The sequence below is a fragment of the Terrapene carolina genome, unplaced genomic scaffold, assembly GCF_002925995.2.
Source record: "Terrapene carolina triunguis isolate 2854851 unplaced genomic scaffold, T_m_triunguis-2.0 Scaffold112, whole genome shotgun sequence".
Taxonomy (NCBI): domain Eukaryota; kingdom Metazoa; phylum Chordata; order Testudines; family Emydidae; genus Terrapene; species Terrapene triunguis.
Window position 1 is genome coordinate 3,289,269 of NW_020664463.1, and position 26,119 is coordinate 3,315,387.

At 39.3% G+C, this 26,119-nt stretch overlaps 2 protein-coding genes across 2 annotated transcripts in view; one reads left to right on the top strand and one right to left on the bottom strand.

Moving 5' to 3' along the window:
• The window catches only part of PLCZ1 (phospholipase C zeta 1), a 124,884-nt gene extending 110,082 nt beyond the window's left edge, over positions 1–14,802 (bottom strand). The window contains exons 1-3 of the mRNA XM_029911660.1: positions 14,678–14,802; positions 12,891–13,008; positions 8,787–9,021 (exon numbers count right to left, since the gene is read on the bottom strand). Of these exons, the coding sequence (XP_029767520.1) occupies positions 8,787–9,021; positions 12,891–13,008; positions 14,678–14,802 (478 nt within the window). The remainder of the gene's footprint in view (positions 1–8,786; positions 9,022–12,890; positions 13,009–14,677) is intronic.
• Positions 14,803–15,724: 922 nt separating this feature from the next.
• On the top strand, positions 15,725–24,233 carry CAPZA3 (capping actin protein of muscle Z-line subunit alpha 3). Its single transcript, XM_026652204.1, has 4 exons — positions 15,725–16,605; positions 19,418–19,782; positions 21,588–21,731; positions 24,226–24,233. The coding sequence occupies exons 1-4, from the start codon at positions 15,725–15,727 to the stop codon at positions 24,231–24,233; spliced, it is 1,398 nt and encodes a 465-aa protein (XP_026507989.1).
• The last annotated feature ends 1,886 nt before the right edge of the window (positions 24,234–26,119 follow it).

Consider the following 26,119-nt stretch of genomic DNA (forward strand, 5'->3'; position numbering starts at 1 on the left):
GGGTCGCAAGCTGGAGGATTCTCTGCGACTTGAAGTCTTTAAATCATGATCTAGAGACTTCAACAGCTGAGTTAAGGGAAAGTGGGTGTGTCAGCTTATGTGGCCTGCATCATGCGGGAGGTCAGACTAGATGACCATAATGGTCCCTTCTGACCTTAAAGTCTATGAGTCTATGTACAGATTTTTTCCACTCCTATATTAGAAGAAAGTAATGTTAATACATTTTAGACTATCTCTGATGGTATGGCAGATACTGCTTTTGTATCCTTGTAGAAGTAGAGCTTTTGTCATATCTGAATTTTCCTTTTTTGTTGTTTCAAAATCATCCTGTGAAAACTAGTATCTCTCTTCTGAAATTCTGTCTAGGAATAAGGGGAAAAGAAATCACTTCTAAGTCTATGCTGTTTTAAATCCTTCTGGAGTTTTGAGGATGGAAAAGTATGTTTTTCTCCCTTAGCCGCTTCACCAAGTCTTATTCAAAAGTCTCCTCATAACACTTTGCCTATAAATGTTGCAGAAGAAAGGAACTGTGATGGTTAGCTAGATGTCCTCTAATAATATCTCAGCAATATGTTTCTCCCTGCTGACTGTATTCAAGGTCACAGTCCTTTAAAGAAAATCCTGAGCATATCAATAGATGCAATTGGCAGAAAGGAAAATGTGTAATTTGTATTTTGTTCACTATTAATTGTAATGATTCATCCTTTGCCGTGGGAATGCTCTGATATCATTGCTCTATAAATGAACATCATAGATATTTAGAAGGTTGTCACCAAGGCCTCAGAGTTCCTCCTTGAGGAAAGTCTCAATCTTTTTCTCCCCTGGGATCCTTGTAAAAATAGCTACCATGGCCACCAATCTATTTGCATTACAGATAGATATTTAGGGATGGGGGGAACTTTCTCTTGGAATTTTGTAAATTTTCATACATTATTCCTAGGTCTTCCCTTACTGGGATGTTTCTATTTAACAATAATATCTTGTTTCTTTCAAGAATGTAATAAGATGTCCAAATCACTTCTGTCAAAAAAAATATTTTCTTTTCCTCCCTCCTAATCAATGTAAACAGCCAGAATGTTAATCTGTTATCATAGATTCAGATATGTCTAAGGGGAATATTTTGTCCTGACTTTCCAGATCTTATGTGTTTCCCTCATTTGACAGTTTGGAAGACTCTAATGATTACATTATATCTATGCCTTTTTGGTTTTGTTCCCTTGTGCTTCTTTGCTGTGATTTGTTTTTTTTGAGGTAAGTTAGTTAGTTGGTTGAGTTGAGGGTTATTGTTGTTTGTTTAGTTCTTGAGAGCATTTTTGTTTCCTTGAAACTAAGACAGCTTTCAAAAGGAAGGAGTTTGGAAAATGACCCTAGGGGGGCTCTTTTACCATGGAAAATCATTTAGCCTGTGGTGTATGTTTATTGCCCTGCTTGAGACAGAAAAAGTGGAACAGTTGCCTTCTGTGCACAGGGTAGAGAGTAGTCATCTCATAATCTCCAGAGAAAAAGCTGGTACTATAATCCTTACACCTGCATACATGAACTGACTTTTTTCTCTTCCTTACAGAGGGTTGATAGATCAGCACTGTTAACATCACATACTGAGTTAGGGCAGTGTTTGTTTTGTTTATTGCATTCCAGATATGTTTCTCTAGATGAAAAAAGTACACGGCACTGTGGTATCTCTCACAGAACATTTTCCATCAAATTGCATTAAAAGTATTGTTAACCAACATTAGCTAGACTGACGTATTTTTCTGAATCTCTGTAGCCAGCAAGTTCAGACGTTTAACACTTAAAACTGGGAGTGTGCCAAAACTGCCATTCATCTGGATGGAGTAGCTTTTATCCGGAATTCTAGGTGGACTGACAAATACTTTACAGAATCCTTTCAATCTCTTTAAAGAGAAGGATGTTGCCCTCTCTACTACGCTAATCCATAAGAAGCAGATTTTGAATAAATACTGAAAGTAACAACTAATATTTGAAAGATTAAAATACTATCAAACTAGAACTCTAGAGAATTAAATTTGATGGCACAATGACAAATTACAACTCGTATTCTAAAAGCAAAGTATAAATGTAATACTTGTTTCCACCACTTCAACAAAGAAAGTAAAAACTATTTTCTTACTGTTGTTGTTTTCCTGTAATAAAAGCATTATCAACAAGTAATAATTCCTAACTTCTAAGGGTTCTATTTTGCAGTTGATACACATATAACTCCTATTAATGCCTTTTGGAAAAAGAACAGACTTCCTAAGGATAAACTAATGGTGAACTTCCACCTGCAGATAAACACTGTGGATAGCTGAAATTTTGCATAACTTGTTAGATGCTAAAATATATAGGTGCTAGGTTTCTGCTATCACCTACAAAATATGAATTTGCAAGGTTTTCAAGACAGGGATTGTGTTTTTCAAAGTTTCTGTGTAATGCTTAACACAATAGGCTCCCAAACTTGGACTTTTGCATGCTACCACATGACAAATAGTAACAATAAGCCACTGTTCTTCACTGCAAGGCCCGCGAGCCAGTGGCGGCTCCCATGGACCGTAAATGTGGCTCCCTGTCGATCGTGCTCTCTGGCGGCGCAGTGGGGCTGCAGCTAAGGCAGGCTCCCTGCCTGCCCCGGCCCCACGTAGCTCCCGGAAGTGGTCAGCATGCCTCCACAGCCCCGGGGGATAAGTGGGGAGCAGAGGTCTCCGAGTTGTGGGGGTGCTGCCTGCAGAGAGGGCAGCGCACAGAGCCATGTGCCCCCCCAGGAGATGCAGGGGCACATTGGCCCCTTCCAGGAGCGGCATGGAGCCGGGGCCACCCGAAGTAAGTGCTGCCCCTTTCAATGGGCAGGTTCTGAATAGCTCTTCCACCACCCAATCTGCAGCCTCCCAGAGCCAGTCCCCCACGCCCCATCCTGCACCCCAAGCCCCTGCCCCAAACATGAGCCCCCTCCCAGAGCCAGCCCCCAATATCCCCTCCTGCACCCCAAGCTCCTGCCCCAGCCCTGAGCACCCTCCCAGAGCCAGCACCCCATACCCCCACCTGTACCTGAACACTCTGCCCCAGCCTGGAGTCCCCTCCTGCACCCAAACTCCCTCCTGCGCTCCAGCCCTGAGCCCCCTCCCAGAGCCAGCCCCCCATACCCCTCCTGCAGCCCAAGCAATATTTCCAATGACAGTAATATTACCATATCAACCAACAAAGAACTCGGAGTGTTCAACCGTCTGTGTCGGGTTGATGTGGTTCTCACATTGAAGGTTTTTTGCCAAAATAGTGAAGAGCACTGCAATAAGCATTCATAGCATAAATAAGCACCCTTACTTTCACAATAAGCCAAAAATCAAGCTAATCCCATTTCAAAACAAGCCAATCCCTAAGAACCCCAATATTCTATGTGACTAGATCCGCCCGTCATGCAGTCTGGGACTGTGGTGGGCCTGCTGTGCACCCCTGACTCTCTCCCCTCTCTTGCCCCTGCTTGCCCCTTCTTGCCCCCCACTTGCCCCTGCTTGCTGGGAGCCAATCAAAAAAAAGAAGCAACAAGCAACAAGCTCAAGCCAAACAAGCAACAAGCTACAAGCCTAAAACTAGTCAACAAGCAACTCACACGCCAATTAAGCCAAAAACAAGCCCAATTTCTGTGGTTTTTTTCATGGGTTTGGCATGTCTGATTCATAGATCTACATCTTATCCCTCAAATCCCATCCAAGCAAATGCTGGAGAAAGGATCATATAAAGAAAAATTCAGAGCTTAAAGGCATGTAGAACTCATTAATTTAGTATTAAAGATATTTTCTTTAATCTCACTTTATGATTCAAGACTTCTGATTTAAATTTATAACAATCAATGAGAAATAACAGAAGGCTTGTATAGGACAGAGGTCAAATTTGGATGTTACATAAGGGACAGCTGTCAGGTATAAGTCTCACATTCATGATGGAGCACTTCCCAAAAGTGGGAAGCCTTAGCACACCATATAACTTATTCATACAGTATTTTAATGTCTGAAATTTGAATAGTGAAAGCAAATTTGAGAAGTTATTCCACATTGTTAATGAAATAAACAACACACATATGAGCTCCCTCATACGATTAGCAAATTTAGAGTTATCTGGTTACATATGTTTAAAAAGTCTCTTACCTTCAGATATTAACATTCATAGATATTTTTATGTAGTGTACATATATAAAGCCTGGTCACTATTCGCTGTTTTCACCTTCACATATCAATGCTATCAAGCTTATCAGAAAATGGCTATTACTAATTGTGAACCAGTCAATCAAGTGTCAAAATCTGCCCTCTTCACTTACTTACTGCAATATATCAGGTTAGGTTGACATAGGATTCCAACAGATCATCCTGATTAAGAATATTCTATACAGAATTCAGAATGACAGTTGCACAAAATGGAGTAATAGTATACTACATATGAGTCAGCTATCATGTCAATAACGTTTGGAATTTTCCACTAAATAATTCTGATTGGGATTATCTGTTAAAGCCACAGTGGTGTTCATTAAATAATACTATTTCCAATTATTAAGACAATTTCCTCACAGATGAACAAGCATTTGGTTTAGTATTTAAAATTAAAACTAAAACTAGACATTACAAGGATAAACACAAGGTTCTTGGGCAGTCAGACCAGACTATTATTAATACTTTTTTATCTTATTATTCAGTAAAAATAGTTTTACAAAAATAATAAAACACTTTTACACAATTTTACTTAGTATAGTATTAACTTATTACATCTCAGACCATATAAGGTGACTAACTTCAATATAAGATTTCTATCTTGAAATAAAACCTCAGAAGGGCATGGGTTGCATGCCGAGCTTTTACAGCCCTGATTGGACAGTGAGAAATGTTTAATAAAGCAGCAAAAATCCCTAAATTTCTTGTATTATCAGGCAGGCCAAAAGGGGGTTCTATGCCAAGACTATGAGAATAGAGTTAAACTCCATATTGCCTCAGCTGGGAATATTCTCTCCCCTCTGGGCCTCTCTGTGAGCTTTGATTTTCCTCAACTTGCTGTCAGCAGTGCCTCAGGTTGGGAAGCAACAGCTCAGAGAACCTACAGTAGCTGGAAGTGGGGCAGAACCAATACAGAGCCTAGAGCTGCTCCAAGTTGAAAAGGCCAGCTGGCTCGTAAGCAAAGGAAGTCACGCAAGAAGGGAACATTACTCTTGGCCGGATAACTGTGTGGAAGAGAGCTCTCTCAACAGTTCTGGAAAGTGCTTTGGGCGGGTTCAGGAACCATAGTTCATATGTAGTATAAAAACTGCACTCAGCTCATAAGTTTCATTCTTGTAATACAAGAATAAAAGTTCTGATGCACTGTCTAGCAGCTCTGTCTTTTCGAAAATGAAGCCACCAAGATATCTTAATGTGGAAAGACAATCAAATTTTAATAATATTATAAATAGGACAACTACTTCATTTTGAGGAACCTGTGTTCTGTGACTTCTTGCTTTATATTTGTTAATGGTGTGCAGCTTCCAATCCTAGATCACTGTGATAGACACTGCCCTTCAGGCTGGGAGAACTATCACGAGCATACGGCAGCCCACCCAGGCTAATTTGAAGAGGTATGTCTGAACTATAGCTCCCAAAAAGAGCTGTAATTAGCCCGTGTTGCTTTTTCTCAGCTGAGTTGCAAATTTTGCCTCTTGTCACACAGAGCAATGAAGCTCAGCAGAGAATCTACATCACTTAAGGGAGCCTTCACTTTCTAAAGTGTAGCAGAAGTAGTTGGGCTATTACACGCAAAACAAATCCATGGTCTTCCCAGACGCCATACCCAAGGCAGTGATGTAGCAGTCAGAAAGGGAGATCAGGGACCCCTGAAGATCTTCCATCTCCACATAAGTATTTCATTCATCTACGAGCGAGTTGAACTGCAGTGGGAAGAGCCAATGGGATATATGATCCTTAGCAATTCTCTTTTCCCTTTATTTCCAGCGGATGGATCAAACTGGAGGGTAAGAGAAACTGGGCAGTGGAGAATACCAAGCAAGAGGGGACATATAGAAAATTATAGAAAAAGGAAAAACAAAATAGAATTAAGAAAAGAATGAAGTCAGGACATAAAAGAGGAAGAAAAGGGAATGGAGAAAAGTAATATAAGATGATAACTTTTAGACTAGTACATTTATTTTTAATATATTTGTAGTATCCCTACATATAATTTTTGATAAATTAAAAATCCACAAAGTAATAAAAGAGGATCTGCCCATGAGTAAATCTACCCCCAAGCCTTAGTCCAACCACTCCTTGATAGCCTAAGAGACAAGAAAAGAGTTATGAAATCACACAGAAGATAAGTATGATTGAAAATAATTTGATAACAGTTACTTCACACAGATCTAACTAAGGACAGAATTTCACCGGCAGAATCTTTATTACTAATGGTGACGCATGAGCCAGAAGGAACCTAGCCTGAGCTTAAAATTCCATGCTGAGTTTGCACTGCTGCCTTTCTAAACTACCTTCTTACCTTATATGTAATTGAGAAAAATTAATCTGGAGTCACTGAGGCATGATAAATGTGGCATCCATGATGTCATATTTACAAAACTATTTTTCAGAGTAAAAGTGCACTTTAAGAGGTCCACTGTTAGAAAACAAAATGTGTCCTGCTATATTAATTGTTAATTTTTTCCCAAGTACCTGTGATGGAATACCCTCCAATTTAAAAAAAAAACGTATTTTTTAAAACAAATTTCACACCATAGCAATTAAAGTGGAAGAGCCTTTATATTGTAGTTTATATTGCACAAGAAATCAACTCTCTTCCCGAAAGAGATGGGAGATATTCAGCTAACTGAACAATCCAACTGGTTAAGCATTCTTGGGAGCTTTTAAAATAAAATTGGTTGAGAATGTTGATGGTGTCCGTAGTCTCTGTTTGCCAGAAGCTGGGAGTGGGCAACAGGGGATGGATCACAGAATGATTACCTGTTCTGTTCATTCCCTCTGGGGCACCTGGCATTGGCCACTGTCGGAAGACAGGATACTGGGCTAGATGGACCTTTGGTCTGACCCAGTATGGCCGTTCTTATGTTCTTATGATCCATTTTGCACTCAGAATACTGAGCAATCAAAAACAGTAGATAGAGAATACTAGCAGTTCTCCTAATGGAATGCCCCATAAGGAGAGTTCAAATAGGTGTATTATCAATATTTGTTTGTACTTAAAAACAAGTTTAATACAATGCAAACAATGTAATTAATTATTAACTAATTTTTATTGTTGGGGCTATGTTTTATAGAATAAGTGGGTTATATTCAGGGCTGCATGTTTTCCATGGCCATAGCATTTGCTGTGGAATTCCCCTTCCCTCAGAATTATGCTTCAGAATCTAAGCTTTGATTTTTTTTTAAATTAATACATATATTTCTAGTTGTCGTGGTTGCAAATTAACTCTTGAAAATGTGAACTAAGTATAACCAATGCTGTGTTAGTTTACTGAGTTTGCACAGTCTGGACCCTTAAATCAGAATTTAGATTCAGTGTGTTGCACAGCATACAGGGTCTTGATTGTATCAATTTTTGCTTAGTTCCCAACAGCACTCAACTCAGCTTTGTGAGTCTTATGTGTAAATTACCTTACAACATTCAAACCACAGAAGTACCCACTCCAAAAGTATGACTGTCACTACTTGAAAGAAATGCAAATACTTATTAGTCTTTTAAAAACACACATTCAGACTTGAATAGTGACATGGTTAAAGTAATGTATCAAAAGCTAGTACTATTCGGAGACATGTAAGCTATATCCTATCTTGTAGTGCACTGATAACAATATACTAACAAAAACCGACTTACAAGTAACATAACAAAATCAAACTCTTTTATTAAGGAGCTCACAAAAAATTATCTTCATTTTAATGTGGTTGTGAAACAGATCTCTTAAGCTAAAGTAAGTTACATATAATTTAGTTCTGATATGATTTATTCTTGTTTTAATTATTGTCCTTAGTCTTCAAGTTTCAACAAGACAAATTAAAAAGGTCTCTAGCTACAAAATAAGTAATGATTCAAAACTTCATTTTACTTTTGCACATTTCAAATACATTTTTAAAATATTTATTTTTCTATTGTAATCTAATGTTGAAGAGCAGTATCATATGATGGAGAGGATATTTGGCTAAGGACATACAGTTTTCATTTTTCACCTCTTTAGCGCATAATTCAAATTCATCTTGATTAATAAAGCAAAATGAGTTTTGATAGATTAGTTCAATCAACAATAAGTGTCACACAGTTTGCCATCCAAGCACAGCAAGGGCCATTTCACATTTCTCAGGGGCCTAACAAAACAGTCCGGGTTTTAACTAGCCATATTTTTCATGATCTTACATAACATGTTTCTACACAGGAGACCTTATACAACTTCTGGACCGGTCCCGGGTACAATACTGGAGTTTAAATCACCTACCTACAAGAAATTGTATGTTCTACATTTGAGCCATATCCTGTATAAATTTATGATGAATGTATTAAAGATTTCTTGTAATAATATATCCATAGTAGTTTAAGGATCTGAACTTGAAAAACAACTAATATTATGTCCACATGCTTACTAACAGATCTCAAATTCTCTCTTTCTTTATTTAGGAAAGCAGATATTTATCTTACACAGTTTACAGCTTTTTCATAAGTTTCATAATAATTTTATAGTCAGATAAGTATTCAAAAATAAATATACATACATAAATAGTAACACAGTAAAATAAAATCTGAAAATCCAACATTTATATTATGTTAAAGATATAGTGTACCTTCTTCAATGGGTTCATACTTTGCAATAAGTTCAGAGGCAATTGCTTCAGCAGCATCAATTACAAATTGTTCTTTTCTGAGAAACTCAATCAGGTTTATTTCAGGTAGAATTTTGCGGTTCGGAGAATAACTGCAGAAAAGTTCATGTATTTCAGTTCTGTGTGCAAGGGTTCGATAAATTGCCCTGAATTCTTCTATAGTAATAGTTCCAGTCTTCGGCTGATTACTTGTTTTCTGAAAACAAAAACGATTGAGTACAAACATACATTAAAATCACTACATTAAAATGTAAAAATGTATCATTAGAGCCATTATATCAGTTAAAACAGAGAGGAGGGATAGCTCAGTGGTTTGAGCATTGGCCTGCTAAACCCAGGGTTGTGAGTTCAATCCTTGAAGGGGCCATTTAGGGAACTGGGGTAAAAATCTGTCTGGGGATTGGTCCTGCTTTGAGCAGGGGGTTGGACTAGATGACCTCCTGAGGTCCCTTCCAACCCTGATATTCTATGATTCTTCAGTACATGGTCATGATCCAATTCTATTCTAACAAGTGATGCAGTTAGTAAATCTTAGAATTTGGCCTTGCCTCTTAAAAATGTCTATTATTTTAAGTAATTAAGTTTAAATTGTATTGCATATCACAAGCTGCATACTGTCAATTGCAAAATATTTGTGTATATTTTATGTATCTGATTAGAATGCATGAATTCAAAACAAAATCTTGTACTGAAATATGTATTTTAATTTCATAAAACTGTACCACACAAAAAGGTTATCATGATAGTGAAAAAGTAAATATATTCTTACACATCAACAGTTACTATTTTAAATAATTTTGTAAATACTGTAAGGCTCTATTTTAAAATTAGGAAGAGTACGCATTCCTCAAACAAGTGAATTAAGAATGACCAAATTATCATAAGATTAAAGTCCAATTGCAGGTCACATCTAAGATGTTTTTTTCAAGTTTAAAGATATGACTTTGCTCAACTTTTAACAGACTAAGTTAAAGTCTGTTAAAAGTCTTAATTGGTCAGTTAAGCTTTGACCAATTATTCATACACTCAGAATTTCTAAATTATACACTTGTTTTTTGTAAATGGAGCTTTTTAAATGTTAGAATATGGATTCATTTCAATGTTTGATTATCAAAAGCCACTAGAAAATAAGAAGGGTGAAAAAAGAGGTAGAAATAAATTAGAATGATGGTAACTGAGCATCTCTGGCATATACATTTTTCAAAGACTCACCAAAATAATTTTTCTTTTACAATTTTCTAAATAATATATGGAATTCAGTTTTCCCAGTGTACATTTTTTCTCTTTATTTTTTTTTAATTTATTGTTCATAAAAGGTGCCATAATGTGCTAGCCCTTGTGACTGAACAAGCTCTGTTTATTTGCGAAACAAACACAGCACAGGAAATGTAAATAAAAACTTCATTGCACTACCCTCCACCAATGTGCTTCAACTCTCTTCTACAAGGATCACCACCGTAGTTGAGAGAAAGTTAGTATTATTCAGTTCTTAAGCCCTGAGACTACCATGGAGGATAGTAATTAGTGCCTAATATTATGTCAGCTATGGTGGTTAGTGCCTAGTAAAAACTGGCCTGACAAGGAAAATGACCAATTATCATTTGATAAAGAATTTTGTTCACTACCAATCTGGGATGGATTTGAACCAATGTCCTAGAGATGAAAGATTCAATATTACATTATTAGTTCCCTCCTGAGCAATCTAGTCATTAGTGAAATAGATTTCTAAAAGTATAAACTGGCGTGAAACTAAAAATTGTATTAATAACCAAGATCAATGCAACAGAAAAGTATTTTGGGGGCTTCTAACAATAATCTATTAATTCCCTTCCAAACTAGTATCTAATTACTGATTGTTTGAAGGATGACTGTTCAAAAGAAATTTAATATTAGATTTACTAAAACCAATAATGAAGAAAACTTGGTACAAGAAACTAGTAATAAATTTTTAGCACTTATTGAGAAATCACAACTTCCCAGCTCCACAGAAGCATTTGGAAACTACAGTAATAGGGGCTACATAAGAACCTAGATAGAAAAATTACTACAGATTTCTATTAGAGTCACATGGTGGGTGAGGTAACATCTTTTACTGGATCAATTTCTGTTGGTGAGAGAGACACAAGCTATCAAACTTAAAAGAGCTCTTCTTCAGGTCTGTGTAAGCTCAAAAGCTTGTCTCTTTCAGCAACAAAACTTGGTCCAATAAAAGATATTACCTCACCCAACATATCTCTCTAATATCCTGGGACCAACATGGCTACAACAGCACTGCAATCTATAGATTTCTATGTGTGTCTCTAGCTCCTTATCATATCTTTAGTTTTATTAATGCACCTCAACTCTTTGCTATTCAGAATATGTAGTAAGTTTAACAAAAGGCTTTCCTGTTGAAATGAAAGCTTCAGAAAATGTATTATTCTTTAACAAACCTTAATCTCCCCATTTCTTCTGATATTACCAGAAGTAATACGACAGAAAAAGAAATTTAAATTAAAAGGAAAGAAAAATAAAAGCAGTACGTTGGTAAAACACCTGCATACGTGTCTCTAATACAGAATGAACTTTTTAGTCATAGCCCTTCAACTCTCTCTTCAAGAGCAATGAATTTGTAATACACCTCTACCCCAATATAACACGAATTCGGATATAATGCAGTAAAGCAGTGCTCCAGGGGGGCAGGGCTGTGCACTCCGGTGGATCAAAGCAAGTTCGATATAACGCGGTTTCACCTATAACGTGGTAAGATTTTTTGGCTCCCGAGGACAGCGTTATATCGGGGTAGAGGTATAGTACTGTATCCAATTAGATCATTCCTATTCTAAACAGGCCACTCCTTCAAGTAATTATTCTTTTTTTAGTCTACAGTCATTCACCTAAAATTTCTCCCCGAAAATAAAATAATAGAAAGCCCATAAAAACAATAAACACAAAATTTGCTAAGTCTCAAGAGGGTCCCAAGGGTCAGCACACTCAGGCTTTGTCAGACTGCGGCAGGAAGTAAATTCCAGAGTTGAGGGTCCTCCATCAAAAATGCTCTGCCATCAGCCTCAGTGTTTAAATTTGGAGAGTGTTATCTTGAAACACCTTAGTTAACCTGAACTGTCATGGTGGTGTTATGATTTGAGAAGTCAGTCTTCGGGTAGCCAGGATCCAAGACACATATGGCCACATACAACAAAGTCAACACCTTAAAATAAATTAAATGAATGAAACAGCAAAAGTGTCTCATGAACACAACGTTACCATAAGTGTACACCAATATTGCCATGAATTTTGTGTTCCACAAAATATCCACTTTATAAAAAGAATGGTCACATTATTTCTAGAAAAATTTTCATAGTGTAGGAAAACATAGGAGGAATAGGAAGAGATTTTTTTCAGTACAATAATTTCAATGTTGATCATCCTACAATAGGATCAGGTCAACCTGTTTGGAATTCGGTATTATCTACCATTCTACAAAGAAATCTACCTGTCAGGCTTTCAGTGTTATTTTAAAACTAGAGACACGTAAATGCTATTTTAAACTATGCACATTCCATTTGAAATCATTATTATTCTTGTAATAACAATGAACCCAAATCTGATTGATAGTTGTTGAATTTGACTCTTTGATATCCTACTGGTTAATTATCTTTTTGACAGTTATTAGCGTGTTTGAAATCCTAACACTGCCGTAAACCCTTTGCCAACTGGTGGTTGATTAGTGGTCTGTGTTAAATTAATTTGGTAGTTAATCCAATTCCTTGTAGTAAGATGTAAACATCACAAAACCAATACTCTTCTTAGTTTCATTAGAACTGATGGAGACTGAATTCTCCTCCTACCACCTAGGGATGAGCTATCCCAGAACATGTTGGGGAGGCAGTAAGAAAGAGATTGCATTGATGCTGCCTATGAGATATCCATGCTACAGATAAATACAAGACTTTTGTCCACTCAGCCGTTAATTTGGCACATTTATTTAACAAAAATATATTTAAAAAAACCAACAACCAACCAGCCCCTTAGGTGTCTGGTCATTCTGAATATACTTACATCAATACACGACTATTTTCTCACCTTAAAAACATATTTTACATGAACGTAATCAAAAGGGATGTTTAGCTTAATAAGTAATTTCAATGTCTTGTCTAAATTAATCTTTCCAGTTCTAAACTCATCCTGAATGATGGACAAAAACCATGTAAGGAAAAACAGGTTAAGGAAATGTATAAACACATTTAATTAGCTTTTTTTATGGGAAGATGTATTTGATTTTTAAGCGAAACATATTAGCTATTTTTCTACTATTATACTTTCTCCATTTCTGGTTCCAAATAATTAACTGAAAAATATTTATGTTATTTATTTTATTACAGTGCTGGGCTAAAGGGATGCTGGAGGAGGAAGAGCAGCCTATAGGGAAGAAAGGCGAAAAGGAATAAGAAAGATGAAATGGCACAGACGATAAATGGGAACAGATGAGTTAAGACATCCAATGGTAGTAAACATGAAAGGGAGTATAGTAAGAGTTTAATGGGCGTAAAGAATAAAGGGGGGGGGGATTCATGGATTAAAGAAAATAGGGTAGTGGAGGAAAGCAATAAAAAGGGTAGAATAGATGCAGGAGTGTAAAAGCAATGGGGAGGCAGGTGTGAACGGACTAATGTGGACAGGGAGCTGACAAGGTTGAGTGACAATGAAGAAGAGTTGGGTTATTAATGGGGGTGGCTAGAAGAGCTGAATGGGTTTCCAACACAGTGTTACAGGAGGGAGGGGTGCTGGTGGGTTGCTGGGGGAAGGTGAGCTGGGCTTGCACTGGGTGTATGGGGAGGTCTCTGGCAATCGGGGGGTCTCCCTAGTGTGGGACCTGGCCGGGGAGAGTGTCACTCCACGCGGGGGGGGGGGGGTCTCTATTAGGGATGTGCCCAGTGCACTGGGGAGGGGCGGGGGAGCCTGTCCCGCCCTGTCCGCGCGGCGGCGGGTCGATGACAAGGATATTTGTTCTCCATGGTGGACTCCGCATCGCCCTGCGCCTCTCCGGGGTCTGGTCACTCCGATGGTGTCAGCAGCGGCTCCCAGCGCGGCATCACCCCGGCCCGGCTCCTCTCCGGACCCCTCCTCCCGCCTCCCCACACGCGGGGATCCCGCCCCTTCCCGACCAACCGCCCTCGCCGCTGCCCAGAGGGAAGAGGGAACCCGTCGGCGCCTAAGCGCCGGCCGGCACGCGGGGCCTGTGACGCCACAAACGGCCCGGCCACATGGGACACCCCCCCTCCTCCTCGCCCTCCCGAGGCCACGCGACAGACCCGCTTCTTCCGGCCCCTCCCATCGCGTGGCAGGCGGGAGAGACCGGCTCCCCGGCCTGGCCCGGGTGAAGGTGATTTTCCTGTTCCCGCGCTCACACTATACCCTGGCAACTCGACACAATTGGGCCAATTCCGCTGCCATAGTCTGATCCCAGCCCAGGGTCTAGATCCGGACAGAGAGCGTGTTGCCTTGTGTCCACCTGACCACCTGGCCCGGTCTTCTGAACCTTCCCAGCAGGGCCCTTCCTCCCTTTGCCCCATGGCTAGACCTTGCAGTGCCCTCCTCATCCCACCCTCCAGAAGCCCCAGGCTCGCCGTGGGGATTTATCCCCCCTGCCATGGATCCCACTTCTTAGCCCCACTGAACCAGATGGATATTCCCAGGGTCATTTGCAGCCTTACCGCCTCCGGCGTTCAAGTTCCTGACAAACTCACTGTTGCTTTTTGCCCTTCATGTGCCCTAAATCAAGGGTTTCCAAAGTGTGGAACATGTTCCCAGGGCCAGGGGTGGTACTTGATCCGCAGCTAGTATGTGCACTTGATTTTCCATCCACTCACGTCACAACAATTCTCTGAGAAGGTGGTAGGTGAACTAATAAAGCTTTGGGAACAGCTACTCTAGATCTATCCAGAGCTCTTTCCACCTGTTCTCGCTTCAGGTGCTTTAGACTTTTTAGGGCCATTTCAGAAAACTGTTACATCATGAAAAGTTCTTGAGCTTTCCATGATGGTGATTTTTATTGTTACTATGTTGATTATTTTCCAGTCTTTTTATTTCATTGTTGCTTTATCAAAAGAGTTGGATCTTCTCTGAGTATGTTTCTGGTTATCTAAAACATTCACATTGAAGCTCTCCATAGCTGAGTTTTCATTCTGGTATCCTAAGTTGTGGATCCCTAGCCATCTATCTTCCATGTGACAACATAATCATGTCCATATGTTAGTAAAAAAGGGAAGCACCAGAGAAGGGGGTCGGCTTGTGACCGGGTATAGAGAGTGAGAGGTGGGACACAGCCCCTCCCCCCAACCGAGGGAGCAAGGAGAGGCAGCACAGCCAGCAGAGCCAGAAGGGAAAAAGCAGGGCCAGAGTCTCTCTTTTGCAGTTTCCGCCACACACTTTGTTTACTTAGGTTTACCTCTGTGCCTGCGGACACTCGAGGTAAACAAACCATCTTGCCCCACCAGTGGCGTATCCTGATGGCCCGGGAGCCAAAGTTTGCTGACCCCTGAATTATAGGGTCGGCCTATGAATGGCTCATAAAAATTTTCCATTTTACTTATCCGTCTTGGGGGGGTTGGCTTATAAAGGTACTGGCTTATGATCGAGTATATACTGTAGATTTTCATGTGCTGCCAGCAAATATTTTCCACTGACAATTTTTCCAAAAACTCTAGCTCTATTGAATCATTTTCTTGTGATCTCACTAATATTTCTAGATCTTTCCAGATACAACTTTAGAGCACACAACAAAGTTCTGGATGTTACCAAGAAACTTTTTTGCTGTGACATCATCAGGTGTTCTAAAATATTTTTAATAACAGTTTTCACGTTAGCATAATATTCATGCTTTCATTTCAGGTTCACCACCACAGAAATAAACCACAATGTCCAACAAATGTGATTTGTCTAAGGAAGAGAAAGTGTGGGTCATATGCCGTCTGCTGTATCAGGCACCTCCAGGCGAATTCTACAGTGTTTTTGAAGATCTCCGTATTCTGGTCCAGGATGATGACCTAATGAGGCAAGAGGCTGCCCAGGTCTGTGCCCATCACAATAAGAACAATTTCACCTTAGTCAGAATAGAAGGAACCAGTGTGCTGGTGACTCGCTACAATGACCTAGGAGGAAATCGCTTTTTTGACCCGAAAAATAAATTTTCTTTCAAATTTGATCACTTGAGTGGAATATCAAACAAATTTCAGCTCCATAGGGTAGCATGGGATGAGACAGAGTTATGGAGAACAGCCCTAAATAGTGCTTTAAAGGCATACGTGGATAGTCACTTTCCTTCAGGGGACTGCTGTGTGTTTAGAAAAACCTTGAAAAACAGGCAGGTATTTGTGGTCTGTATTGCAGGTCATCAGTACAAACCGTTGGGTTTCTGGAATGGCCTTTGGAAAGGTGAATGGACTTTTTTCCAGATTCCAGTTATTACTCAGGTTACAGGGGCCATTCATATGCAAGTACACTACTTTAAAGATGCTAACCTCCACATGACAGTCTGCAAGACTGTTGAAGAGACCTTGCATGTAATTGACCCAGCCCAGTTGGCCATAGATTTTGTGAAACTCATAGAAACTGAAGACAACAAATTTCACATTGCCGTGCTGGAAAACTTCCAAGCTTTGACAGATGAAATCTGGAGAAAAATTCTACGAAGGCAGCTCCCAGTCACTCGCACTATCATTAACTGGAATAAACTGCTGACCAATCAGAGCATAAAAGCCAATATTTCCAGTCGTGAGGTGCCACTGAGTTTACTGAAGTGCATGGTTTGAGTAAAATATAGCCCAAATAAAACTAACAATCACTGTGGAAAGTGGATTTATTTATTCATTTGGCTTATTTCTGGACGTCTATGGGGAATATAGAGCCTTTTACCACAAAGTTGCCATTTTGAATCTAATCTAGTTCAGTAATGACTAAAAGTTATTACTGTTTGATGTTTTTCTTAATGCAGGGATTTTCTCGCCTTTTTATGATTCAGCTAGCACTAGCCACTGTCAGAGATAGGATAGTATCAGAGGGGTAGCTGTGTTAATCTGTATCCACAAGAACAACGAGGAGTCCAGTGGCACCTTAAAGACTAACAGATTTATTTGGGCATAAGCTTTTGTGCGTAACCCCCCCACACACTCTTCTTCATATTCATGGAGTGAAAATTACAGATGCAGGCATAAGAATACTGACACATAAAGAGAAGGGAGTTACCTTACAAATGGAGAAACAGAATTGGCCTTGTTAACACTGGTTCTCCACTTGTAAGGTAACTCCCTTCTCTTCATGTGTTGGTATATTTATGCCTGCATCTGTAATTTTCACTCCATGGATCTGAAGAAGTGGGGTTTTTTACCCACGAAAGCTTATGCCAAAATAAATCTGTTAGTCTTTAAGGTGCCAGAGATAGGATACTGTCTAGATGGACCACTTGTCTGATCCAATATGGAAAGTCATATTTCTATGTATTTTTCACCGGTTTTAAATTGACTTACATTTTTAAAAGAAAATAATTGAATTTAATCTCACATTTTATGTTAACTTTCCTTTTGGGGCAATTGGTAATGCTTGTTTAATAAGGATATTAAGGGACAAATAAGAGATTTTCAGAATAGCATTGAAACCCAAGAAGTTCAACTTTCAAGTTTTGTTCACGTATATCAATATTTATCTAGAGAAAAGATATTCATAATGCAGTCATGTAAACTAAGGGAGACATGGAACAGGAGGCATAAACCTATTACAGTCAAGGTTGGAACTGTGCCAGATCCCACCAGGGATGTGTCATAGTATTCAAGAAGAAACTTTAATACCTGTCATCGTGGGATTGCAGAATACATGAAGCTGGGCCACCTCCTCTCTCAGTTTTGACAATTGAATTATAACTAGGGCTGTCAAGCGATTAAAAATATTAATCGCGATTAATCGCACGATTTAAAAAATTAATCACGATTAATCACGCTGTTAAACAATAGAATGCCATTTATTTAAATATTTTTGGATATTTTCTACAATTTCAAATATATTGATTTCAATTACAACACAGAATACAAAGTATACAGTGCTCAATTTATATTTATTTTTATTACACTGTAAAAAACAAAAGCAATAGTATTTTTCAATTCACCTAATACTAGTACTGTAGTGCAATCTCTTTATCATGAAAGTTGAACTTACAAATGTAGAATTATGTACAAAAAATAGCTGCATTCAAAAATAAAACAATGTAAAACTTTAGAGCCTACAAGTCCACTCAGTCCTACTTCAGCCAATCGCTCAGACAAACAAGTTTGGTTGCAATTTGCAGGAGATAATGTTGCCCACTTCTTGTTTAAAATGCCACCTGAAAGTGAGAACAGGCATTCACATGGCACAGTTGTAGCCAGCATCGCAAGATATTTACATGCCAGATGCGCTAAAGATTCATAGGTCCCTTTATGCTTCAACCGCCCTGATGATTGATTCTGCTTGATAACGATCCAAAGGAGAGCAGACTGACGCATGTTCATTTTCATCATCTGAGTCAGATGACACCAGCAGAAGGTTGATTTTCTTTTTTGATGGTTCAGGTTGTGTAGTTTCCGCATCTGAGTGTTGCTCTTTTAAGACTTCTGAAAGTGTGCTCCACACCTCGTCCCACTCAGATTTTGGATGGCACTTCAGATTCTTAAACCTTGGGTCGAGTGCTGTAGCTATTTTTGGAAATCTCACATTGGTACCTTTTTTGCGTGTTGTCAAATCTGCTGTGGAAGTGTTCTTAAAACGAACATGTGCTGGGTCGTCATCCAAGACTGCTATAACATGAAATATATGGCAAAATGCGGGTAAAACAGAACAGGAGAGATACAATTCTCCCCCAAGGTATTCAGTAACAAATTTAATTAACACATTATTTTTTTAACGAGCATCATCAGCATGGAAGCATGTCCTCTTGAATGGTGGCTGAAGCATGAAGGGGCATACGAATGTTTAGCATATCTGGCACATAAATACCTTGCAACACCGGCTACAAAAGTGCCATGTGAATACCTGTTCTCACTGTCAGGTGACATTGTAAATAAGAAGCTGGCAGCAGTATCTCCCGTAAATGTAAACAAACTTGTTTGTCTTAGCGATTGGCTGAACAAAAAGTAGGACTAAGTGGACTTGTAGGCTCTAAAGTTTTACAATGTTTTGTTTTTGAGTTCAATTATGTAACAAAAAAGTCTACATTTGTAAGTTACAGTTTCACGATAAAGAGATTGCACTACAGTACTTGTATGAGGTGAATTGAAAAATACCATTTCTTTTGTTTATCATTTTTACAGTGCAAATATTTGTAATAAAAAATAATAATATAAAGTGAGCACTGTACACTTTGTATTGTGTATTGTAATATAAATCAATATATTTGAAAATGTAGAAAAACATCCAAAATATTTAATAAATGTCAATTGGTATTCTATTGTTTAACAGTATGATTAATCGTGATTAATTTTTTTGAGTTAACCATGTGAGTTAACTGCGATTAATCAACAGTCCTAATTATAACTGATTACTAAAAATAATGAGTGACTTATCCACATCTGATTTCATACTAGCTGTGGGCAGCTTACTATCATCAGAGGGTATGGTCCCACCAACACCAAGGCTAACAAGATAATTTACCAGCAACTGCAGTCAATCTTCAATAAAATTCTGAGAAGAGATGTCATTGTGATTGTGGGCAACTTTAAAGTGCAGGCAGGAAAGTATAATGACATCCGGGAAAGTACATTTGGTATCAGGCAGATGAACAGGAATGGGCAGCGACTGCTGGAATTTGCAGCTGCCAATGACATGGTGATCGCTGACCTTCTCTTTTGTCACTCAAAGATTCATAAGCAGACTTGGTATAGCCCAGATGGTTTCACCAGCACTGTTATTGATCATGTCCTTATTAACAGTCATTGGCAGTCATGGATGTGTGAGTTCACAGAGATGCTGAACTTCACACTGACCATTGGCTTCTGCTGACAAAAGTGTACTTCCGACTTCAAAGAATAGACAACCAGTTAATGGGCTGAAATTAGTCCAGTTCAACAAAAAGATCTTAATACAACAAACTGTCAGATGGCTTTCTGTTCTGAACTGTGTAAGGCCATCGAAGCACTGAAGAATGAAATGTCACTCCTTCTGTCATCTGATGAGGAATGGTGTTGTTTCAGGTCATCAGTGCTGACCACTGTCAGCTCAGTGCTGGAGCCTCAGCTCTTCAGACATTATCCAGGGATCAGTGAGGAGACACAGGTTTTCCGATGCTTTACGTCATCCTGTGGGGGTGTATGCAGATGCTGTTCTGACTGGATGTAATGTCAGTTGCGTGGGAGCAATGAAGATGGACACTGGACTGTAACAGAGATGACTTGGCTACCTCTAGGGCGGATAACATCTGAGGGGCGTGCTGCTTAGCCTTAAATAAGTTCCTGTTGCCAGGCATATTAGAAGGTCAGGTGACCCCTGTCTTTCCCACCTTTGCAAGAAAAGGCGCCAAACTAGGCAACAAGAAGGACACTAAATATGGAGGAACAACAACAACTCCATGAATCCAAGATGGCTAACTGAGGGTAAAATAGCAAAACAGAAAAATTCCGTACACTGGAGCTAAGAAAAAAGCAAGGCTACAGTTTGAGGATTCAATGACATGTTTGTTGAGAGCAAAGGAAAAGCTGAATGGGTTTGACTTCAGTATGTCATCAAGTCATTGTGTGAGAAAGATAAGTAATCCTGATGTTTGTCTCAGACAGTGAGTTTAGAAAGGCTGCTGCCTAGCACTATTGCTGCACCCTTTATTCAGCTTTGTGGTGTTTGTAGGGGAAGGTGGCATCAGGATGTCCAGTAAAGAATTAGGATGGCAGTGTAGCAAGGCGGAGTGGCCTCCCTCTGATCCTGACAGGGAGGAACCACTCCCTGCCTCCTGGTGAGTGAAGCCAGGCCAGGCCTGGCCCTCATGTCAGAAGCAGAGGGATGGAACAGGAAGTATAAGAAGCGGGGCCTCCAGCTCAGTTGAGAGGGAGCCAGGGAAGGAGTCAAATGCTGGCGCCTTGCTGCTGGCCCCTGAACCAGGGACCGAGCTGTGTCAACCCCTGCCTCCTCAGGAATACTCGGAGGAGCTGCTGCAAGGAGAATACCCCAAGGAACTGCTGGCTGCCAAGTACCCAGAGGAGCCTGAGGGTCCATGAGCAACAAAGCCCTATGAACAGATTGGGGTAGGAAATAGCCCAGAGAAACCAGACACTAGTCCAGTTGTGTTGCTGAAACCATGATCAACATGTTTCGGCAGGATCCCCACTGACCCAGTAGCAGGATTCCCAGCCACTGTTAGGGCCCTGCGCTGGGACCCAATGGAGTAGGGTGGGCCTGGGTCCCCCTGCTGCCAACCCCCAGCAGCCTACCCACCTTAGGCTGGATGGCCTGTGCTTGCCTGCTTTTGCACTGCCCTGGCCATATAGCCAAGCCATAGACTGTTTGCTGTCTGCCCAGCCAGGGATCCGGGCCACAGCCTGTGTTGGCTGTCTTCCCCAGCCAGGGAACCTGAGCCTGACTATTATTGGGTCTATCTACTGTTGATCAGCTCTCAGCCGCTTCGTGGTGTAGCAAGGCGGAGTGGCCTCCCTCTGACGCTAACTGGGAGGAACCACTCCAAGCCACTACAGGCAGCATCAGCCAGAGTCTGCAAGATCAGTTGCGAAGATCATTTCAAGATAATCCTCAATTGTCCATCACCTGCAGTTCCCCTTCCATTTAAAGCGGGGCAGGAAGTTCTGGTAGAGCCACCTTCCTTCAAGCAAGAAGAGATCCAGATCACAGTCCATAAACAGAAATCTGAGGAGGCTCCAGGAGTTTGTAACATTACTCTTGAGTTCCTGAAGACAGGTAAGAGTATTGTTGTACTGTGGCTGCCAGGCTGTCCCAGACCATCTGATGACTGGAAGAAGGGGTTATTCTGCCTCTGTTCAAAAGACTGAATGTAGCAATTATAGAGGTATTATGCTGTTGTCAGTCCCAGGGAAAGTCTTCACTTCAGTCGTAGTGTTTCAAATCAATGATGCATTTTGTGGCAAAAGCCAGGATTCTCAGTGTGGCTTTAGACCTAGTCATTCCTCTAACAATCAGCTCTTTACCGTGAGAGAGTTTTTTAGAAGTTGGCTGAATTTCATAAGTCATGTGAACACGTTTTATAGATTTCCATCAGACTTTTGAGTCAGTGCATAGAGCAAGTTTATGGGATCTGTGCTGCATCTTGGCATCTCGTAAAGATGGTGTCATTGATAAAAGAGCCCTATGGAATGGAAAGCGGTGTTGGAGTCAATGGCGGATACACAACCTAGTTTCCTATCTCCATGGGAGTTTGGCACAGGCTGTCACCAGCACTGTTCAATATCGGCATTGACTGCTTGGTAGATAAGCTTGGGGAGGGATCTGTTGGTGACACTGAACTGAACACCATTCTGCTTCAGCATTTTGAATCCGCAGATGTCTTATTGCCTCAGTTTGGTGAATTACTGCAGCTGATGGCTGATCTGGTTAGGCAATAAGCAGCATACATAGTACTGTTTATTAATCCAGGTAAAACTAGGTCCCTAGCCATTATCGTCAAACAAACTCCAGATTATAACCAGTTCAGTATTAACCTATATGGATGGGACATTGAGGAGCCACCAAATATTTGGGCAGCATCATAGACATTGCTGGAGGATTGCTGCTGTTATGTTTAAGGTCCTTCAGCATCTTCTGTGGGGACATCATGACATGAAGCTGGCTACCAAGCTGTGGATGTATAGAACCACCATTATACCAACTCTCTCATATGGAAGTGAAAAGTGGGCATTGAGGAAAGCTGAAGAACACTGAATTGACTTCTTCATATCAAATAGCAAGGACAAGATCAGAAACTAAGATATTCTAACTGAATCCAGCAACTTCCTTCATCAGCACTGGTTTGGTTTCAGCAACTTTCTTAGTATGAACATATTTAAGGCACTGAATTTTGAAGCATGTGTACCAAGAAATGTTGCTACATGGCTGGTGGTCACAGGGGTACCTTAAGCTTTGGTGGTATGACCAGATTGCCAGAGATAGACATAAACTGAATATATAATCAGAACATCTTAGGCACTTTGCCAGAAAATGATCTGGGTGGCTCTTGATTTGCAAAGAGGCCATGTCTCTTTGGGATTTGCAATGATGCTGAATAAAATAAAATGCAGTAAAATGACAGAGGAACAGAGTTTAATCACAGATAAATGATGTTCAAATAGACTAGAGAATTTGTTGTTATATACTATTGTCATTACTGCAATAGCATCCAGAGATGTTAGTGAAGACCAGGACCCCATTATGTGATAGGCATTGTAAAGACATAAAATAAAAGTGAGTCCCTACCCCAGAGACCTTACAGTCATAATAGGGGCAAGATGTAACAAGTGGGTAATGGTCATAATTGACAAGGCAGAGGAGGAATAGAATACAAGGATGATTAATTGGAACCCAAAGTTGCATAGACTTATATTATAGTGGCCCCATATTGTAGCAATAAGAATATTTACCTTTTTTCTCTTATTTATTTTTAAATATAGCTATTCTTCTGTTCCAACACTTCTAATTACTCTAAATTCGATTCCTACCTCATTAGCTATTCCTTCTATTTAAATATATCTCTTGAATTAGAGTTTTAATGGAAATAGAAAGCTAAATTTGTAGTACTGTTTAGTACTGCATTAAATCTAGTAAAAATGTTGATGTAAGTATAAAAATATAATACACAACTAGAAGACCTGTAATTTTATAATACATATATATATATTTGTTAATATTTGTTTTAAGCACCAATACAGTGGATTTTGCCTTCACTGATCACAGCTTGTAGTGATCATGTACTAATGTGAATTAACTCTTACTTTCCAAAGCCATTTTCTATTGGTACTGATGTGTTTGCCTCTCTCTTATACCAATCAATGGGGTTTTCAATTGCAAGGATCACATTTGACATGATTACTTAGATTTTATATGATGTTTTAAAACATAGCAAAGGACTTTGCACCCTTTGGAGTGCCACTCAGCCACAGGAAAGATTGTTACAGTTTCTGAAAGCACACGTTAGAACCAAGTATAATTTGACTGACCTGTCATAGTACTAAGATGCCTTCTAGAACTTACCATGTCATTACAAAAATAAAGATTTTGCTTCTACACACATGCCTGTTTGGGGAAATTTCTTATTTTATGTATTCGAATACAGTGATCATCCAGATATAATAGTAATAAGTGGGTGCTTATCAAATAGATATAAACAACATTATAATTCTACAGCAAAATTGTTGTTGTTGTTATAATATAATGTTAAATGTATATTTGTTCATTTCTTTAGATCCATAAAGCCATAAGGGGTGCATATTTTTGTACTTTAGGTACAATTAGTTAAAAGTATGGCTAACATGATGCAAAGGATTGTAAAAGACAAATGGAAAGATTCTTGGTACAGAAGAAGAACAAAGGAAAAGATGAACAGAACATATTCAGACTGTTTTAAATAAACTAAGCCCAAGCAAACTACTAGAAATACATGTGAAGACCTACCACCAGAGATTGATACTGGTTTAGTAGATACTACAATAAAAGAAGTTAGAAAAGCCATCTGTAAGCTAAAAAATTGGAAAGCAGCAGGAGGGGATAACATTACTGGAGAGATGCTTAAAGCAAATGACAAAACAGCTCTCCAGACTTTCCTTGTCTTTTTGGACAGAATATGAATGAATGAAGAATCCAATCCACTGGAAGAGAGACCTGATAGTAAAATTGCCAAAGAAGGGTGAGCTTATCAGCTGCAATAACTGGAAAGAAATCACATTTCTCTCAATGCCTGAGAAAATCATAGACAACATCATTTGGGAATGTATCAAGAAACAAATAGCCTCCAAATTAGAGAGGGAAAAGCAGGTCTTAGACCACTGAGATCATGTGCAGTACATATTGTTGTTCTCAGATATATTACAGAACAAAATGTGGAATGTCAGACACGCGTGATAAATTCTATAGATTTCAAGAAGGCTTTTGATAGTCTACACAGAAATAGTCTTTGGAAAATTATGGCGTATTATGGAATATTGGCGTATTAGGTAGAATAATTAGAATCATCAAGGATCTTCATAATAATGCTGTATGTGCAGTCAGAGATGGTGGCAAGATCATCTGATGGTTTGCAGTGACAACCAGAGTAAAGCAAGGCTGTATTATGTCCCCACTATTGTTTGCACTGGTCATTGATTTTTGTCATGCGGAAAATAACTGCAGAAAGCAACAGGAATTTTATGCACAAATGATAACACACAATTGGATGACCTAATTTTTGCTGATGATGTTGTCCTGCTTAGTTCAACACATCACGTAATAGAAGGAAAGACCCATATTTCGCAGACACAGCAAAACAAGTTGATTTGTTTATCAACACGGGGGAAATAAAATATACGTCTATCAGTGTCCCAAAGCAACCATCAGAGTAGACAGAAAAACACGAGAAGAAGTAAGTCATTTTTACCTATATAGGGAATGAGGTATGCAGTGATGGTGACATCAAGCTAGATATCAAACAAATATCCCAAAGCAGCAAACAACTTTCATAAACTTGAAAATAATTTGGAAAAGTTGCATGATTGGCACTGATACAGAAAAAAAAGAATTTTTAACAGTGGTATCATGTCTGTTCTCCCTTATGGAGCAGAGTCATCGCTTTTATTGTAGGATTTTCATAACAAGATCAATGAATTCCAAAGTAAATGTCTGTGAAAGATTTTCAGAGTCCAATGGAAAGAGTTTCTTCCAACATCAGAAATTCTAAGTAGAGCAAACCAACCTAAAGCATCAAACATGGTAAGAAGATGACAATGGACATATTTAGGACATGCTTTGAGAATACAAATATGACTTCCATGTCAAGTGATAATATGGACAACACTTGGAAAGAGAAAATGAGGATGACTTGGAGAAACACTACTCAGAACAATAGAGAAAGAAGCCAAATGCACCAATATGACACTCAAAAGTCTTAACAGACCAGCACAAGACTGAAATACATGGTGGAAACTGGTGGACACACCAGGCAGCTGAGAGTGCAGGAGGGTAAAGAAGAAGAAAGGATTGTATAATGTTACAAAAATATTGCAGTATAGCTGTAAATGAATTAAATATGTAAACAGATATGTACTGCACACTTTTTATTTTCTATTTGAATTGATTAGGATACATTTTTCAGTTCCATTTTAACA

Excerpts from the sequence above, each read along its gene's own strand:
- CAPZA3 (XM_026652204.1), top strand. The coding sequence starts at position 15,725 with ATGTCCAACAAATGTGATTTGTCTAAGGAAGAGAAAGTGTGGGTCATA. Across the intron at positions 16,606-19,417 it reads GTGCCACTGAGTTTACTGAA|CTGTGGGCAGCTTACTATCA; the intron begins GTGCATGGTTTG and ends ATTTCATACTAG. Across the intron at positions 19,783-21,587 it reads TCATTGGCAGTCATGGATGT|TTCCCCTTCCATTTAAAGCG; the intron begins GTGAGTTCACAG and ends CATCACCTGCAG.